This window comes from Cavia porcellus, unplaced genomic scaffold, assembly GCF_034190915.1.
Source record: "Cavia porcellus strain 051 isolate PalLab524CR breed Dunkin Hartley unplaced genomic scaffold, mCavPor4.1 scaffold_6, whole genome shotgun sequence".
NCBI lineage: Eukaryota > Metazoa > Chordata > Mammalia > Rodentia > Caviidae > Cavia > Cavia porcellus.
In genome coordinates, this window is record NW_026947489.1 from 10,417,211 (window position 1) to 10,435,903 (window position 18,693).

At 38.2% G+C, this 18,693-nt stretch overlaps 2 protein-coding genes across 11 annotated transcripts in view; one reads left to right on the forward strand and one right to left on the reverse strand.

Annotated features, from left to right (window-relative positions):
• The window catches only part of Lrrc28 (leucine rich repeat containing 28), a 129,683-nt gene extending 120,935 nt beyond the window's left edge, over positions 1-8,748 (reverse strand). For all 8 annotated transcript variants that reach the window (XM_063249945.1, XM_063249947.1, XM_003475272.5 and 5 more), the window contains exons 1-2: positions 8,643-8,748; positions 4,790-5,017 (exon numbers count right to left, since the gene is read on the reverse strand). In XM_063249945.1, the coding sequence (XP_063106015.1) occupies positions 4,790-4,981 (192 nt within the window). In that variant the 5' untranslated portion in view covers positions 4,982-5,017; positions 8,643-8,748. The remainder of the gene's footprint in view (positions 1-4,789; positions 5,018-8,642) is intronic.
• Positions 8,749-10,424: 1,676 nt separating this feature from the next.
• The window catches only part of Ttc23 (tetratricopeptide repeat domain 23), an 85,425-nt gene continuing 77,156 nt past the window's right edge, over positions 10,425-18,693 (forward strand). Inside the window, exon 1 of one of the 3 annotated variants that reach the window (XM_063249953.1) lies at positions 10,425-10,632. The gene's annotated coding sequence lies outside the window, so the exon portion shown is untranslated. Of the gene's footprint in view, positions 10,740-12,149; positions 12,168-18,693 lie in introns of those variants that run through there. The other 2 variants (XM_063249951.1, XM_063249952.1) reach the window with 2 other exon arrangements.

The window sequence follows — 18,693 nt, forward strand, 5'->3', positions numbered from 1 at the left end:
TCATTAACCTCTTCTAAGTTAGTTTCCTCAAAAGGAAAAACTATCCAAATTAATCACTCAGCTTCTTCCAGCTTTACAATTCGATGATTCAATACACAGAATTAAATTACAGGTCAAGTGCACATTTTCATAAGAAATGAATCATCCAGCTATGACACGTAAGAGGCTTACCTAAAGTTTAACTAATTTAAACAGTAATGACAAGAAAAAATTAAAAATTTGAAATTTCCACAGGAAGGAAATCTTTGATTGGTAATAAAACTCTTTAACTTTCAAGACAGAACACATTTGTAACACTGTTTTCAAGGACCATACATACTAGGTTACACAGAAGTATTAAAACAAAGAGACCGCTGGAATGCTTGATTATATGACATACCTATTTCTCCATATTCAGTGTAAGAAATAATCCAGATGGTTTTTATGTACAACAAGCTCAAGAACAGAGCATGATAACTATGGAAGCCCCGTAATGGAGCAACAAGTGAACCTGCAAGGGTTCAACAGATTGTAGGAAAAAAATATAAATAAAAAATAAAAAGATCCTTGCCCCGGGATTCAAAATGATCTAAACAAGTAACAAAACTTAATTCTTCCATTTTTCCTACCAAATGTAGATATATGTCATGGTTTGTGTCTAGACCTCCCCCTCAAAGCCTCACACATTTTTAGAGGGGGCTTTTTCAGAGGTAACCGAATCTAGAGTTTGTGACTGCTTCGTGGTTCAACGCTAGGATTAAGGATGCTGGGATCAAGGGTGTGATGCTGGACCAGTCCTCTGATTGGGTGGGTATCACCCTAATCCTGGTAGACTGGGTACAATACAAAGGCCAGAAAGAGACTTGTCTCTTTCCTTGCTTGTTGCTTTTGCTCTGTTCTGCCACCATGAACTGGTACCCCACTGCCATGTGAAACCCTGCCTTGGAGACAGAAGATTATGGATTGAAACCTCTACAAACTGTAAGCCAAATAAACCTTTCCCCTTTAATTTTGGGTGTCAGGTATTTTGTCTCAGCCATGGGAAAAAGTAACTAAGACAGATGGATGGTTTTCTTACATTATCTCCTTAATGCTTTCCCTCAAACTGATCCCATACTCATTTGGTCTAGAGCCTACTATAGGTTATCTTTAGTTTGAAAATTCAAGATCTGAAATTCTGCAAAATCTGAAAACTGGAGAATTGACATGATGTCACAAGTGGGAAATTCCACACCTGACTTCATGTGACAAGTTCCAGTCAAAATGTAGCTACACTAAAAGTACTCCATTAAATTACCTCCAGGCTATGTATAGAAATTATGTATATGAAGCATGATGTATCTTATATCTAGATGTGGGTCCCAGGCCCAAGATATATATGTGTATATATATGTATGTATATGCAAATATGCTACAATCAAAAAAAAATTCAAAATCTGAAAATGCTTCTGATTGCAAGCATTTTGGATAAAGGATCACCTGTATTATCAATTTCAAGGAGGAGGAGACTATAAATTATGTGTACATTCCCTAGGTATCACCCTCTCTTACTCTCAATCTGGCTACCAGTTATAAAGGAGGTAATTATGTCAATGCAGCACAATTACCAGCATCATCATTAGAAATAAAATGTTTAGATCCTTTGATTAATGAAATCTGAGAGCTGGGTAATACTTTAGTGGTGCTAGATTTCAACATGTGCTTTATTATTATTTAAAAACAAATACTTATTGAGTCAGGCGTGGCACACGCTTGTAACTCCAGCACTCGGGAGGCTGAGGCCGGAGAACTGCTGCAAGTTTGAGGCCAGCCTGCGCTACACAGTGAGTTCAAAGCAAGCCTGACTACGGAGTGAGAACCTGTCTCAAAAACAATCACTTATCGAAAGAAACATAAACCAAACATAAGAGCAAAGCTTTTCTCTTTTACTACATGCTGTTTCTTTTAACCCCCTCCCACCTCCCCCCTTCCATTCACCTCCAGCTATAGTCACTATTGAGTTTGATGTAACTCTTCTTAGTGGTTGAGGTTGTTTGTACACAATGCAGGGAAAGTAACAGCGCCTACTTCAAAGAGTTGTCTTGAGTGTTAAGCAGTATGTGTAGGCTTAGAACAATGCCTCTTTTGACTTAGTAATCTTCTCTTCCAAACTGTCCTAAGTTCATGCACATATACTCAAAAACAGATGTGTACCTACCAGCCTGTACATGAACGGGATAATATCATGAAACAAAAAAATAAACTTGGAGAAAAAATATGTATAATATGATTCTATTCTTTAAAAAAGAAAAATATAGAAAGAAATTTAGAGTAAGTAGTTATATAATCCCAAGCACAGGAGTGGGAGCTTGAATATTCATATCTGTCCCCAAATTCATGTTGAAATCCTCATTCCCAAGGTGATGGAATAAAGTACAGGTCTCTGGGACATGATTAGGTCACGGGGGCACAGATATCCTGCATGGGGCTAGTGTCCCCTGTCCATTCCACCATGTGAGGACACAGAGAAAGTGCCACGTGTTCAGCTGGAAGCAGTCCTTGCTACACACTCCAATATTCAAGCATTAGATCCAGGGGTTCCAGTCCCCAAACTATGGGCAATAAACTTCTGTCATTTATGAGCTACCCAATATATTCCTCTGGAGTCTTGGACACGTGCCATGATTAAATCACTTTTGTGATGAAAAAGATGACTTTTTCTTCCTGTGCTTCACTTCTAAATAGGGCCAATCCTCAAATTCTGAATCTCTGATGTACAATCACCCTACAAAGATGAGTGACACGCTCCATCAAGCAAGGGGAAAGTTATACCCAGCTGACCCCTTCTCTTCCCACCAAGAGGCTTCACGTGGTGAAAGGTGCGGGTGAAAAGGAGAATGTGGAGAACGTATTTCACGTGAGACAATGTTAATAGGAAACAATAAAACAACATGAAAATGGCTGGTAGGCTCCCATGCTTATTAAAAATATAATAAAAGTCTAATTAAATCCATACTGCATTTGAGATGCTACATGTTTCTAATAATGTCCCCTCCTCTTGGACAATCAAATTTCAATAACTAAATCTCCCATAGGAACTATATTTTATCTTTAACACCAGAAAATATTCTAAAAGCAGTAAGAGTCACTAGTTCAGAGCACTCTAGGACAAGTATTATTTCATCTGCTTTCAACATCTATGCAGTAAACTGTCTTTAAACAAAGAAGGAGATGACTGTTTCTACTCTCACCATCCCCTAGTATCTGTACGGGGCTTTGTAAAGATCTTTGATACACAGGACTCAAATGTTTTAACTGCTAAGAGAAAGTAATTAAAATTAAATGGACCTTGTATCATAAACATGTGCAACTGTTTAATCTTTAATGCTTAATAAGATAGCATAGCATGAATTTGAAATGTATACTATGAGCGATTAAAAATAACTGCAGTAGACAGATATTTTCACAACTATAAAATTGCAGTGAGAAACTGTCAAAGACCAAGTTCAACTTTTATAAGTGAAAGTTAATTTCTTTGCACAAACTCTACTCGATAGAGCTATGACTGAAAGTTAAGTAATTCACTTACAATTTTTTTCTCTCATAAATAACATAGGAAAATCTGTACTATCATTCTTGGCAAAGTATTTCTTATATTATCTCTCCCCCAGAGGATTAAAAAAACTTTAGGTAAATACGATTTCCTATCGTGCAACGGTGATTTTGCAAAAGCAAATTCATACAACCTATATATAGATTTTCCAAATTCAAACGCTGAAAATCTAATTTTAAAAATCTAGGCATTGAACATATGTACCAATATGCCAAACACTAAAAATAAAAGATATGCACTCATTTATTTCCAGATACAGCAGAAATAAACTTGATAATGCTTTCTACCTGCTCACAGATTAAATACAACTTTTCCAGGAACATATGCCATATATACCAAACCATCAGGATATATTTTCCAGACACTTAGGAAGGTTCAATATAGTGAAAGGAATAATAACCACAAAAACCCAACAATGTCACAAATCATCTAAAATGAATTAGAACTAGAATTCAACTACAAGATTCAAAGGAAGTGAAGTGATAACTAGGAAAGGCCATATAAGTAAATTCATTTAAAATAAAGATTGAATTTTATAATAAGCAGCGGGAATAAAAGCCTGATTAGGAAATTCTGTTGAAAAAAGTTTAAATACTCTCTTTATTTCACATGTAATACGATTTAGGTTACAAAGAGAATTATTCTTAGGTCATCTTGCTTCTGTAGCAAAAAAAATTCTAAATCATTCTAAAAATTTCTAAAATCACTTAGATTTTCACAGGGCAAGCATAAAGGTTTTTATTTGCCTTGTTAACACCCAAAGGCTTCACTAAGCTTCCTAAACACCTCTCTTAGTCTTCATATTATTCTTTTTAATGCCTATAAGTCAAAGTCATCTAACAACATTATTCTCCTGCATAAGTTCTTAATTATCTTGTTGGGAACTTAAAAATTCATAAATCTCACAGGAAGCTTAAAACACAAAGGATCCATAGCTGGGATACATGCACATGCTAAATCACGTGGGGTTTTTGACTGGGGATTAATTATCTAAATAGTTTATTAGTGAACATTTTGGTTTCCTACAGAACTTCTCCTGTAACCTCAAAACTTCAGGGACTGGATGATGAATCCCCAGCTAGTGTTTATGTATTTACTTGTGTGTAAGACACAAGAAGGGTTCTACACCGTGGTGTGCGCATCTCAGGGCATGTGAAACACATCTCTGCCAGGACCACATTTACATGTGATAGTTTCAAATGGAATATAAGACCATACCAAGGTGGTAAGGGAGTTCCGTTTCATATAGAGTCTCTCCAAATACTGCAGCCCTTCTCCTTTCAATAACTCCAGTGGGAAATGGTGCAGGTTCCTGTAATTTAAGAACAAATTCTTGTGCTTTTCAAGCCTTGCCACAGAAATCGTCTTGCAAAGTTCAGAAGCCATGACTGAACATATTCCGTCAGGCATGCTGGAGCACTACATTGTATCAAAACTGGTCCATATCTATAAAGAGAATAACAAACTTTGATCATTACAAGACTTCTCATAAGCTGTGACAATCAATCTATTAACAAAGAGAACTACATATATTCAGACACAGTAGAGATAGTTTTATAAGGTATCCTATATTTTTACGACAACTAAAATTATCACATATGAGGCCAAAATAAACAATAAAAAAATTCTGATTAAGCTACATTTACTACTTATCAGAGAAATACTTTCTAGACTTCAGGTAGGGATCCTTGCCCAGGAGAATACAGACAAATTTTATAATATGCAACTAACGGAAAACCTTAAAAGTCAAATAATCAAGGTCCACTTGCATCTTGAATTACCTCATTTTGCATTTAAGTTTATTAAAACATTAAAATATATATTTTTCCTATTTAGATCACTAACAACTCAGTTCCCTCCACTTCCTAATATCTAAAAACTGTCCTATATTCCAACTTATTTTCTTCTTTCCTTTCTTTTCAGCTTTGCAGATTATCAAAAGTAGTAAAGACATAGGTCCAAGGTCACCTAGTGTTATTATTTCAAAATTATTCCAATGAAAAAACAAACACTGCATTTGGAAACCAGAACCCTGTATTATTCCATTACAATCCTTCTGCGTCTCAGTTGACTGAGACATAAAATGGATTTAGCAATTAATATATTAATTTAAAGGCCTGAGTCCAGGGTAAATTATTTCAAATTTTCTTCTAGCCACAAAATTGGCAAGACCAGGAAGAAAAGTAACATTTGACATCTTATCCACTGGACACAGAGCTGAAACAAATTTCACCACGGCTTAGCACAGCAAGAATCAGGCTTTAGGCTTCCTTAATTCACCTTGTGGAACAGCTCAAAAGAGATTAAAAGCAAAGATTTGACACCAGGCCCCGAAGGCTTTCAGAGTGTGGGTTCTTCACAAGCACTGATTTACAAGATTTCACAAGATAGTGAGGAAATGCTAAAAACAACTACAAAGTTAAGCTTTCCTCAAAGATTCTAATCTGTTTCCTGGGCATCTTTCCAAAACTCCCTATTTGGGAAAAAAAAAGTACAGCACCTTTCAAAGAAAATGTTTTTCCCTTAACAAAACAATTTTCACTGAGATTTTATACCAAAGGCTACAAGCAGAGTTTTGTAACTTTTTGGTTACTTTCTGTAATTTCCAAACTCTAATTTCTACCTAGTAAGGTAGTACTTTCCAATTCATATTAAAAAAGAAGAATATGAAATGTTCAATAGTATCCTCAATGCAACATAATCATCCAAAATTTTACCAAATCCCTCCCACCTACTTACCTACTTTATGAAACACCTTATGAGACAGACTATGTGACTTCGCTCTCAAAATTTGTCTCTCTAAAACCAAGAAGAACTGGTCAATAACTAGCATCAATCTGTGTGATGCTTTCTAGGCAGTTATTCACTGAAGTAGTAAACTGGAAGCAGTTTAGATGTTCCACAAGAGTATCTAATTTAATACACTCACAGAGAGCCATTAATGTTCACTGCCAATCTGAACTCACTCTTAGTACAGGGTGGGGGCACTTCTATCCATTTGGAAGTCACAAATAGTCCCATCCTTTCATTCATTCACATCTCCAACCTACCAAAAGCCTAGTTATTTCCATTTCCAAAATACACATCAGTTCTAGCCATGGCTGTCCACCTGGCAAGACCAAAGCCCCTGTCGCCTACCTGGGCCAACTGCATTAGGGTTTCCCCATGTCCCTTCTAATCCACGGATCAGAGCAGTGAGCCTTTGAAAACGCACATCCAACTACACTTGGTGATCAAGCATTGACCTTACAGAAGCTTCTTATCCAGAAAATCAAACTCACTCTTCAGGGCTCCTCACCATCAGACTGCACCCACTTCTCCAGACTCAACTGCAGCATGCTCCCTGGGTTTTTCCCGGGGAGCAGTTTCCACTCTTCCTGGACTCTTGAGTGTCTAGAATTATCAAACTTCTCAGCACCTGCCCCTTTCTTTTTACCCTGAAAAGCACTGTCCCATTGTCCTTTAGGTTTGAATGTAAAAACCACTTCCTTATCTTAGACTCATGATACTCTCTGACAGCAGCCCTGCCTTGTGAGTTTCTTTACACGACTCGGTATAATTTGTATTCTATATATTTATGGATTACTCAATTACTGTCTAGCTAAGACCTTGTAAAATCCTAAGGGCACAGCTTTTGTTGCTTTCTTCCTGCTCAAATATCTGCATCTAGTACAATATCCAAAAGTAAGCCTTCAGGTTGGGAGTGGTGGTGCACTAGGATCTATAATCCCAGCTGTCTGGGGTGGCTGAGTCAGGAGGATTGTAAGCTCAAATTCATCTTGGACAATTTAATGAAAGGGTGTCTCAAAATTTTTTTTTTAAAAAGTGGGCTGGGAAGGTAGTTCAGTAGGAAGGCCCTGGGTTCAATACCCAGTAAGGAGGTGCGAGTAAGACTTCAAACAGCCGATGATTGGAGGATGAAATTAGAATACTCCCTGGGATAATGTGGGGAGGCTGACTCTTCATTTACCCACGTGAAGACCGATACACTTGCTCCCTATCCTAAGCACCTCTAAGTCCTCAGAATCATGCACTGAAATTGTTAGTACTTAGTACATTTTTTGGAATAAGTTTCTCAGAAAGCAACTGCAGAATTCCAACACAAGTGGCCTCGCAGCAAAGCCTCTTACATGCACTTCAACGCACCCAGGGCTTTTTCCTTTCGTCACTTAAGTGGTAGACAAAGCTTACAAACATGGAAGACTTTGCATTGTAAAGTCAAACTATATCCAAAACCCACACTCACTAATGGAAGATTCAATAAGAGTGTTCACTCTAACCTGACAGCGTTCCTTCTGAATGCCATGGCTAGGGTTGGTTGCCTCAAAAACATTACACCTTGTTAAATCGTATCTTGCTACAACTAGGAGAGGCATCAATACAAATGAAAGCCGCTGTTTCAACGCATCTTGCTACGAAGGCAGATTATAAGATTAAAATCTATACAAATGAAATCAACAATGCCAACAATCAACAACCCTCGTTTTCGTCACGTTTTCACCGGCAAGAGACAGCCTTTGGCAGAATCATGTTCTTCCCCACTCCCCCTCACTACCTCATGTCTACAGTTAAAGCACTCAGTGTAGACAGCCGCGCCTACACACGAGCTTCTGACGGGTGAACATCGATTTTCTATTTTTAAAAAACTCCCATTTTAAGAAAATTCCGTACATTATAAGAAAGAGTATTCACAGGGAAAGAGTCTGTTACATAGACAGAATACCCACTCCAACTTCCTGACTTGGGAGATCAGGGAATTAGAAACTGTACATTCAAAGCATTCATAACAAGGTAATTTTCTTGGTGCTAGAGGACGCTAGCACACGTCTCAGGCAAACACTCGAGCTCGCAGGCACTAAGGAGGCTACATGTGGCAGCTGCGAGCTCGGGCAGCCTCACTGACCAGGGGTTACTGGGATCTCGGGGCGACGGGCCGCGCAGGGCGAGGCCGAACAGCCCGGGCTCCCACTCCCCACGGCCAGGAGATTTCAGGGGTGTGGAGGTCCTCGCCGGGGGCCGGGCCGGGAGACCTGACGTGGGAGCCTCCCTACGCCGCGGCCCCTGCACTCACCTCGGCGCCGGCCCAGCCAGCGCTCCGGAGCGCAGCGAGCGCTGGACGACCAGCCGGGAGCAGCGGGCGGGGCGGGGCGGGGCGAAGGCCGGGGGCGGGGAGGGGGCGGGGCCTGGGCGGGGCGGAACTCGCGCTGCTGGGAGTTGGGAAACCCGAGTATTGGAGCCCTGGATGGAACCTCGCGATAATTGGCCTTAGTTCTCGCGGTTGCACGATTGGTGGGGTTAGAGGCTTGTTTTCTGAGTGATGCGTCTATTGGCTGAAAGAATGTTCCTCTAGACTGGCACCGCCCACCTATTTGCTCTTGCTTCCGGCTCTAATTTGGGGCTGGATGTCAAAGAGAGTAGCTTCGTGCTTAACTTCGTTGAAGGGTAAATCAGCCGGCGCCGACCTCAGGAACCACCAGTAACTGATCTGTTCGTTCATTCATATATTCATTCAGGCGCTGGAGCTCTTAGTCTAATCGTACTTTGAGGGATGACAATGATAACACCCGACGTTGAGCATTTATTGTGTGCCATGCACCGTTCCAAGAGCTGTGCACAGACCACCACATTTCAGTCGTCACAGCAACCCCAGGACACGGATACCATTACTATACGGGCCTGATAAATTTAAATGTGAGGCGTGCGGCTTTATGTAAAGCAGCTGAGGCTGGGCAGCAAATCGTGAGGCTAAGCGCTGGATTTGGGCTCCTAGTACACACCGACAAGTTCTAATAGCATCATCGAAAAATTGCTAAAAAAAAAAAAAAAAAAAGACCAGTGACAATTTAGAAAGGTAAATATTATGACAGCTCCTAACATGACTAGGCTGTCAGATATTTCTTCAAGATGAAAATTCCTGTGTCAGCTGAAAGACACTTCAAAGGCAGCGGGCTTCATGCTGGGGGGATCCAAGCATTGTACAGGAACACTTAAAAATCTTTTTTTAAAATTCTCCCTCCAAAACATATTTCTTGTCCTTTGTAAAAGTTGATATCTGTTTAATTCGCTAGAGGCTTATTGTCAAGCAACCTTAAATTTATAATAAGCTAGTTTTATATTGGCTTACTTTTTAAAAGGAGCAACCTAGAAGGCAGAGTTATATTAAGTAAAAAACCAATTCCAAAATAAAGCATTAGTAAAGTATTTATCAGTTGTCTATTTATTATAGCTGATCTCCAAGAGTTACTGAAACATTGCATAGTATAGGTCGTATATTTTTAAGACTTCAGTTTCATGATACCGCAAATATTTTGTGAACTTAAAATAAGGAAATCTATAGTTTGTATAAAATAAAAAATCTTTGGGGGCATGAAAGATCACCCCAAATAATGACTTGCAGCTAATATTCAAAGAGCGAAAAAAAAAAGACAACAAAAAACGAATTAAAAATATATCTATAATCAAGTTTCTTAGCTTTCATTTTTTTAAAAGAGAGAAACACTGGTGCATTAATACCTGCTGTGTATATAGCCATAAAAAAAAGAAATCAAATAGAAATAACTTCACAGCTCCCTCAAATTGACAAAGTTACCGAGTGATTATATTAGAAGTTCTCTCAAATTGTACAGTCATTTTGCTTATTTTTACCTCAAAAAAATGAGGAAATGTTCTAATTCATAATGATGATTTCACACTCGTGACACATAACATCAACAGGGGGTGATACCACTTTAAGAAAATTCCAAGGAAAAGACACCTATTTAAAATTCCCACCTCTGACTCACAAGGATTGGATGCAAACTTAGACAAAATACTCCTCTCCACTCCCTATTGGTGAATGCTCTATCATTCATTCTTCTGCCCCGAGTTTTGTGAGGAACCGGAATGCTTTATGGGAAAAAGTTGTTCTAATACAGTCTGGAACCGCCCTACTTTAGACTTTTTATGCTTATCAATCTATACAAAAACTCTCCAAATTGATACAGCAGGAGCCAAGCAGGCTAATCAATCGATCAAGACTGTGATTCGCTTGAAAAAGAAATGGAGACTCTCAAGCTGACTGGGTAAAGTGACAAAGGATTTTACGATATGGTTGGAGATTTGAAGAGTTAAGGAAACTTTTCCAGGTTTGGTTGTTTCAAACGCGAATCCGAGGAAAAGCAGCGAAAACGTACGTAGGTACAGAATGGCAAGATGAAGAGTTTTCAGTGTTTTTCTCTTTAGGATGAAGTTGAAAAATATTAACCCCAGTTTATCAGCGGAGTTTTGTAAAGTTAAAAAAAGGAATAAGATCAATTTTACATTATTTTCTACTTTAAGAAACTGCTTATTGCTGCTTAAATATGACTTAGACAATAATATTGTAATTTTCACCATAATTAAAATTAAATAATTTAAAATATTTAAATGTCTTTAAGTGAAACAAATATTTTCATTTGTAGACTATATCTGCCCAAATAAACAATCCACCTTTTAACAATTTTTTTGGTAGTACTGGGGGATTGAACTCACGACCCCATACTTGGCAAGCAGCACTGTGCCACTGAGCTATATCCTCAGCCCCTGATCCACTTATTAAAGACATAGGAAAATTAGAGTTGGCTTTAGAACCAAATTTTGTATATATTGTAAATAAGTAAATTCAGAAACAGATCTGCCTATGGCCAAGCAAAAACAATATTGATACCAATATTGTTAAAAGCAAAATCCTCAGATAAATCCTTTCCCTCAGAAAAGAAGCGTAAGCATTTACATTTTCAAGGATAATATTTTTTATTAAAACTAAATATTACAATTCAGGGAAATACTTGTACTGATGGACAAGAATAACTATTTCTTAAGCGATCCTTGTTACTATCTTTATGGGGATATAATGTAACCTACAGTCCTTCCAAAGTTCATATAGTAGCTCAGGACAAAGGAGGCTCAGAACTTTGAAATTAAAACTTGTGGACATTTTGTGTTGCCCAGATAACTTTTACAGGCCATGATACTTTAGAAGCTCAGATCTGGGTCAGCTGAGTTATTCTGAGAACTTCACAGCTTGGTAACAATGGCCAAGCAGTTGCCAAGATTTCAGTAAGAAAGTAGCATCAGAAGGAGCTCACAGCCTGTGAGCACACAGGTCAGACTGATGGCTCATTTGGGAGTGTGGGTTAAAATAATAATTCTTTTAAACACATGAGAAGTTCCATGAAGAGCCACCCTTGCCAGAATTAAGGACTTGAGCCCTCTATTTTTAATAGAGACACTATCAAAGAGGAGTATTAGAAGATGATAAAACTGGCAGTGTAATTTAAGAGTCCAAGAGCAGAGGCCAGAAGCTCGGAGCTCAGTATTATAAACGTTGGCTTACAAGTTGGTAACTAAGCCTCTTAAGGCATTTATCCAAATAGCTTTACTGTTACTGAATGACAAACATTGCTGCATTTCCTTGTAGTCTTAGAATGCACTGAGTTTAGTTTAGCAGTACAGGTATGCATTTTGTCAGGTGTGAATGTGATACAGTTTCAGCAGTAAAGGTGATTTTGTTCATGTTAAATTGCTTCTTCTTTTCTTTCAGAATTTAAGTGTGTTTTCATGATTCTCCTTAACTGAGGTAAAGGAATTTCCACCAAAACCTTATAATTGAAAGCTTATCAAAAGCTTATCACATTCTTATTCAGACTGTAGGTTTTCACGTGAGCTGTTTCTGAGACAAAACTCAATTGCTCACATACTCGGGAAGCTGCTGCAGTGTACCAGACACAGTGCTCAGTGGTGGGAAAGCAAAAGTGAATTAAGGACAGTCTCCCAAAAAAGAGCAAAGCACTTCAGGGATGCCACAAGGGATGTTTGTTTCCTACTTAACTTTATCTTTGAGCAAAACTTGCTTCAAAGAATCAAATTCATCTACCCTTGGGTGTCCATCAGCGGTTTCTAAGTAGGTACAGGGAGAAGTCTGTAGCTCTGAGACAGGGTTCCCCTACTCCAGCAGCTGGGTGTAGCAGACAGCAGTACCCATCAAAATACTCTCCACGTAAGCCTCTGAATAGCTCAGCCCACTTGGATTAGGGAAACAAAGGCACCTCAATGGAATGAAAGTGACTTGTGTCACTTCTGGGGAATAACATTGGAAAGCCCATTCACCCCTTTTGGTCTTTCTCATTTTTCATGACTGCTGTAGATTAGTTAAGCCATGGTCAACCTGGGTCTCAGAGTGACTCTGTAAAGACATTCAGACCCCCCAACTCCCCATCCCCAGGCCATTCCTCATCTAAATAAGATGCAACACTAAGGAATTACTTCCTTACAACCTACCCAATCCTGACTTATCCCCTAGAAATTTTGGCATTTAATTTTTTTTTAATTAAGAAAAACTACTTGAGTTTCAGGTATCAGGAGGATATGCTATTTGGGGAGGAAAATCTTCACTACAAGGATGGTTTCATTGTTCACCTAGTAAGCATTTATTGGAATAGTTCCTATACTAGTTAAGTATAGGAATGCTGAGTGATCCATCTATTTGTACAGCAAGAATATATACTTCAGTTTGATTTTATGATTTGAGAAACCTCTGCTATATTGTCCTTGGGAATCAAGGCAGCCCTATTTTAGGAAAGTCTTATAGTCATGGTCTATAAGGATCAGAATTACACATAAAATTGCATTGTGGTTTTATCGCTATTTTTAATAAGTACATGTATGTAGTATATTTCTTGTATGGAGCTGGTACATATATATAACACACCTTAATTCCCTTTTTCATTCTCTTTCCCTTCCTTCCCCCCTCCACCTATTTCTTGATCTCCCCCCTTTAACATTTAGTAAAGTGCTCTTTATGTACCATAAATTCACTTATTTTAGGAATACAGCTAAATGATTACTTTTAAAAATTTACAGTTATGCAACCATCACCACGTTCCAATTTTAAAATTTTCCATCACCCTAAAAAGATATCTTGTCTCCATTTGCAGGCAGCTGCCTTTTGCTATTCACAGCACCAGATTATCACTTAGAAACTTTCTGTGTCTGTAGATTTACCATGTCTGGGCATTTCATAATCAGCGGAATCACCCAGTAGATACATGGTCTTTGACATCTGGCTTCTTTCACTTCTCATAATGTTGAGGTTAGCCATGTTGTATGTATTATCACTTCATTCCAATAATAATCTATTATTATTTGACACATTTTGTTTATCCACTTACCTGTTGACAGAGACTTGGATTGCTTTTGGTTCTTAGTTATTATGACTAAAACAGCTGCAAGAATGTTTTTGTGTGCACTTGTGCTATCCGTTCTCTTGGGTACCTATGCAGTGTGTAGGAGTGAAACCGGTGAGTCATACCAGAATGCAACTTTGACTTTTTGAGGAATATCACAAGTGCTTTCTAAGTTGCTTGCATCATTTTACATTCCCACTAGAAGTACATGAGATTTCAGTTTCTCCACATGCTCGCCAGTCCTGCTAATGCTCTGACTTTTTTTTTATTGTGGCCATACTGGTAGATATGAACTAGTATCTTTTTGTAGTTTTGATGTGTATTTGCTAATGACTAATAATGTTGAACATCTTTTCACATTTATTGGCCACCTGTGTATGTATCTTCTTTGTAATATGTCAATTCAGGGCTGGGGATATGGCTCAGTGGCACAGTGCCTGCCTGGCAAGTGCGAGGTCATGAGTTCAATCCCCAGTACCAAAAATAAAATAAAATGAAATGCCAATATGTCAATTCAAATATTTTGCTCATTTTTAATTGGGTTATTTTTATCTTATTATGAGTTGCAAATAGTCTTTATATATTCTGGATAAAAGCCCTTTATTATATGATTTGAAAATATTTCCTCTGATTGTATAGGTTATCTTTTAACCTTAGTAATAGTATCCTTTGAAGCAAAAAAAAAAACATGAAATTTTTGATTAAGTACAGTTAATCTTTTTTCTCTTATCATTTATGCCTTTGTTTTGTATCTAAGAAATCTTTGCCTAACCCAAGCTCGTGAAGATTGACTTTTATGTTTGCTAATTATTCCTCAGGAGTTTCAGCTCTTACTTTAGGTCTTTGATAAAGTTGAAGTTAATTCTTATATATGTGAGGTAGGGGTCAGCTTCATTCTTTGCCTGTGCCTCTCCAGTTTTTCTAGCATTACTGATTGAAGAGACTAACATTTCCCACATTGAATGATCTTGACACTTTTATCAAAAAATATTGTTATGCAAGTGTTTGGACTTGATCCCCAATAAGCCTCCCACACACACATTCACAAGACGCTTGAGCATATTGTATGTCAGAGTTTAATTTTGTTTTCTCAAGTCTTTTGTGGTTTTCTTATGTCAGGAATACAGTACTGTGTTGGAGGTTCTCCCCTCAAATTTTACTGTTATAGCTGACAAATAAATCGAACATATTTAAAGTGTACCCCATGATGTTTTGATATAAGTATACCTTATAGGGGCTGAGGATTTAGCTCACTGGCACAAATGCCTGCTTGGCAAGTGTAAGATTATGAATTCAATCACAGTACCCAAAAGTATACCTTACAAAATGATTCCCACAGTTAACTAACCCACATAATCCATCCCCTGATACAATTACTATTTTTATGTGATGAGAATGCTTAAGATTTACTTCTTGAGCAACTTTCAAGTATGTAACATTATTAATCAGAGGCACTAAGTGTCCAGTATAGCTCTAGAACTTTACTGAAATTTTGTAAGTACAGCACTATTTTTTAGAAAGAGAATAGAATCCAATAAAATAAAACAGTAAAGCAAATCAAAGCAAAGCAGTGAAACTGGTACAGAACTTGGAAGGAGGATAATAGGAAACAGCAATGGTGACCATAATCTTTATATCTTTACAGTAGTTGTCCATTCCATCAGGCATGGTAGAATCAAATAAAACAGAATAAAGCCAATCAAAACAGAACATTGAATAAAACAAAACAATAAATTGGAGCAAAACAAAACAGTGAGAACAATACTGAATTAAAAAAAAAAAAAACAAAAAACAAAAAAGTAGACTGAAGGAAATCCCCCGTATTTGCCGTATTGCATACTGGCATCCTCCCCAACAGATGCTCAGACTACCAGCCTTAGGCCTGCAGAGTCAATCCAACAGTACAAGCCTTTAGCTGGTTTTGTACCTCACTTGCTATTGACTCAGCCTGTCTTCCGAACCAGCTGCTTGCTTGCAGGGGTGTTGGGGGTTCTTGATTCTCAACCAACACACCAGTTGGCTCACAGGAAGGACCAACTGGCTTTGCTCTTCCTGGTCCCTGCCTGGGTGGTGTGGTTTACTGGAATGGTAAACTGGCTTCTGGAGTGCTCTCCCCAGATCCAGCGTGGCTTCCACCAATTCGCTGGAGGGGTGAACTGGCTTCTGTCTTCCTGGCCCTATATGATTTGTGCAGCTTACCAGAAGGGTGAGCTGGCTTCTTGATGTGCTCCTCCCAGACCCAACATAGATGCTCACAGTGTTTTGATTACTGCAGTTTTGTAATAAGTTTTAAAACTAGGAAATGCGAGCACTTTCAACTTTTATTTTTTAAGGTGGTTTTATCTATTTTGAGTTTTATTTTCACATGAATTAAAAATCATCTTGTCAATTTCTTTTTTTTTTTAAAGGCAGCTGACATTTTAATAGAGATCTCGTTAAATCTATGGATCAATTTGAGGAACATTGCTGTCTTAATAATACTGTGACTTCTTATCCATGGACATGGAATGTCCCTCCATGTATTTGAGTCATTTAATTTTCAGTGTATACATTTTTTTTTAGTGTATACATCTTATACTTTTATATTTATTCTGAAGTATTGTATTTTTTGATGTTGTGGATGGAAATGCTTTTGTAATTCCATTTTCAGGCTATTGTTATTTTATAGAAACATACTTTTTTTTTCTTTTTTATTGGTACCAGGGATCGAACTCACAACCACACATTTGCAAGGCAGGCGCTTATGCCGCTGAACTAGATCCCCAGCCCCGAAATATAGTTTTAATAAAACTATTTTGTATTCTGTGATCTTACTGAACTTGTTCCTGTAGGGGTATTATTTATTCACTTTTCCTAAATTCCTCAGAATGATTTTCTGCATACAGAATCTAATAATAAAATTTTACTTCTTCCTTTCTAATCTGCATGCCTTTACTTCTTTTTTGTGTGTGTTATTGCACTGGCTGAAATATTCATTACAGTCTCAAATACAGGCAGTGAGAATACATCCTTGCCTTGTTTTTAATCTTAGGAGGAAAACATTCAAACATTCACCCTATGATGTCAGCTTCATTTTTAAATGTGTTTTTAGATTTCGTTTTGCCAATGTCTTTATGGGCTTCTATATCATAATCATGTTAGACTTTTTTTTGTCTTTTTTTTTTTTTTTTCGGTACCAGAAACTCATGACCTTGCACTTGCCAGGGAAGTGCTTACATCACTGAGCTAAATCTCCAGATCTGTGTGCATAATCATGTAGGACAGTAGTTTTTTTCTTTGACATATGTCTTGCTTTGGTAACAAGATAGTTCTGGCCTGATGGAATGAGTTGGAAAAGATTCCCATCTGTAGTTAGTTTCTGGTAGAGTTTGCAAAAAATTCATGCTGCTGCTTCTTAAATGGTTTGTTAGAATGTCCTGCTGAAATATTTGGACCTTCGATGGCATTGGGTTATCAGAATTTATTAACATTAGTGTCACTAAAGTTGGTATACCCCCCCCCCCCACTGCTAAATTTGACTGGCTTAAAAAAAAAAAAAAAAGAAATATTTGGACCTTAGCTTAGCTTTTGTGAGAAAATTTTAAATTATTAAGTTCATTCCTGTACTTGTTATATGTCTACTCAGATTGTCTGTTGTTTATTTAGTGTCAGCATTTGTGTCCTCTTAGGATGTTGTCCCAGTGCCTCTTCTTACATAGTGTGTTTGTTTGTTTTAAATAGGACACTATCCTAAAATCATAATGGTTGTTACTTCCCGAGAGGGCCCCCATCCCTCCCTTAGGTCCACCCTTGCAACTCCCCCACAGGTTGTAAGAACCGGTGTCGCAGGGGAGAAGACCCCAAGGACTCAGCTCGTAGTGAGGAGTAAAAAGTTTATTTCCATGCGCATGGGGTCCCCCAGGCAAACAAGTGCGGAGGGCCCCGAGGGGGAATTGTGTAGGGTTTTTAAGGGCGCAGGGAGGCAAGCGAATTTACAGAAGCAGATTGCATTGGTTAATTTTGAGCAGCATAGGATTTGGCAGAAATTGATTGGAGGGGTTTGGGGTTGAGTAACCATGGAGACTGGGGGTCCTAGCCCAGTCACTATGTGCCCAGAACAGAACAGTTACTTGTCTTACTTATCTCGTTGAGACAGAACAACCTTGCAGGTGCATTCTTTCTTTTTTTTTTCTCTGCTCTGATAGCTCTGGGGAGTTAGGCATTTCTTTCTGCTCTGCTCTGATAGCTCTGGGGAGTTAGGGAGTTAACCCTTTTATTCCCCCGCTCTGGGGAGTTAGGGAGTGAAACATTCTTTGCTGCTTTTTATAACTCAGGGAGGGGGTTATAGCAGGGGGGTCAACTCTCACATTCCCCCCTTTTTTTTTTTCGATGACTTTTAATCTTAAAGGTCCTGTATTGGTAAGGGGTCATACTGTTGACGTAGCACCATAACCTTTACTTGAGAGATCTGAGCCCTCACAAACTGGGTTACTCGGTTAATGAGGTAAGGGGCTATAGCCATGACTATAATGAATCCAGCCAGGGGTCCCAGTAAAGGGAGAATATAGGGCAGGATTGATTTCCAGAAGGAGAACATTTTGGCTTTACTTGAAGGGGGCTCTTGAGATTTAATTTTCTCTCTTAGCTTTTTTATTGCATCTGTTTATAACCTTGTATGTGTTTTTAAAATCACAAGCTTTTAAGAACTTTGACATAGTTTATCAACTTGTTTACAACATAAGGCCCAGTAGGAGGATTAACAAAGGTCTTGTAGCTGTCATTAAAGCTATTAACCAAAAGGAGAAAGAAAACCAACATTTAAATTTACTTTGTTTTATCATACAAGTAACAATTTTTAAGTCAGACAGAGGCCTCCTTGGGGTCTCTATAAAGGAGGAGAACACAAAATTATCAGTTATATTGGACAATCTTAAGCTTTAA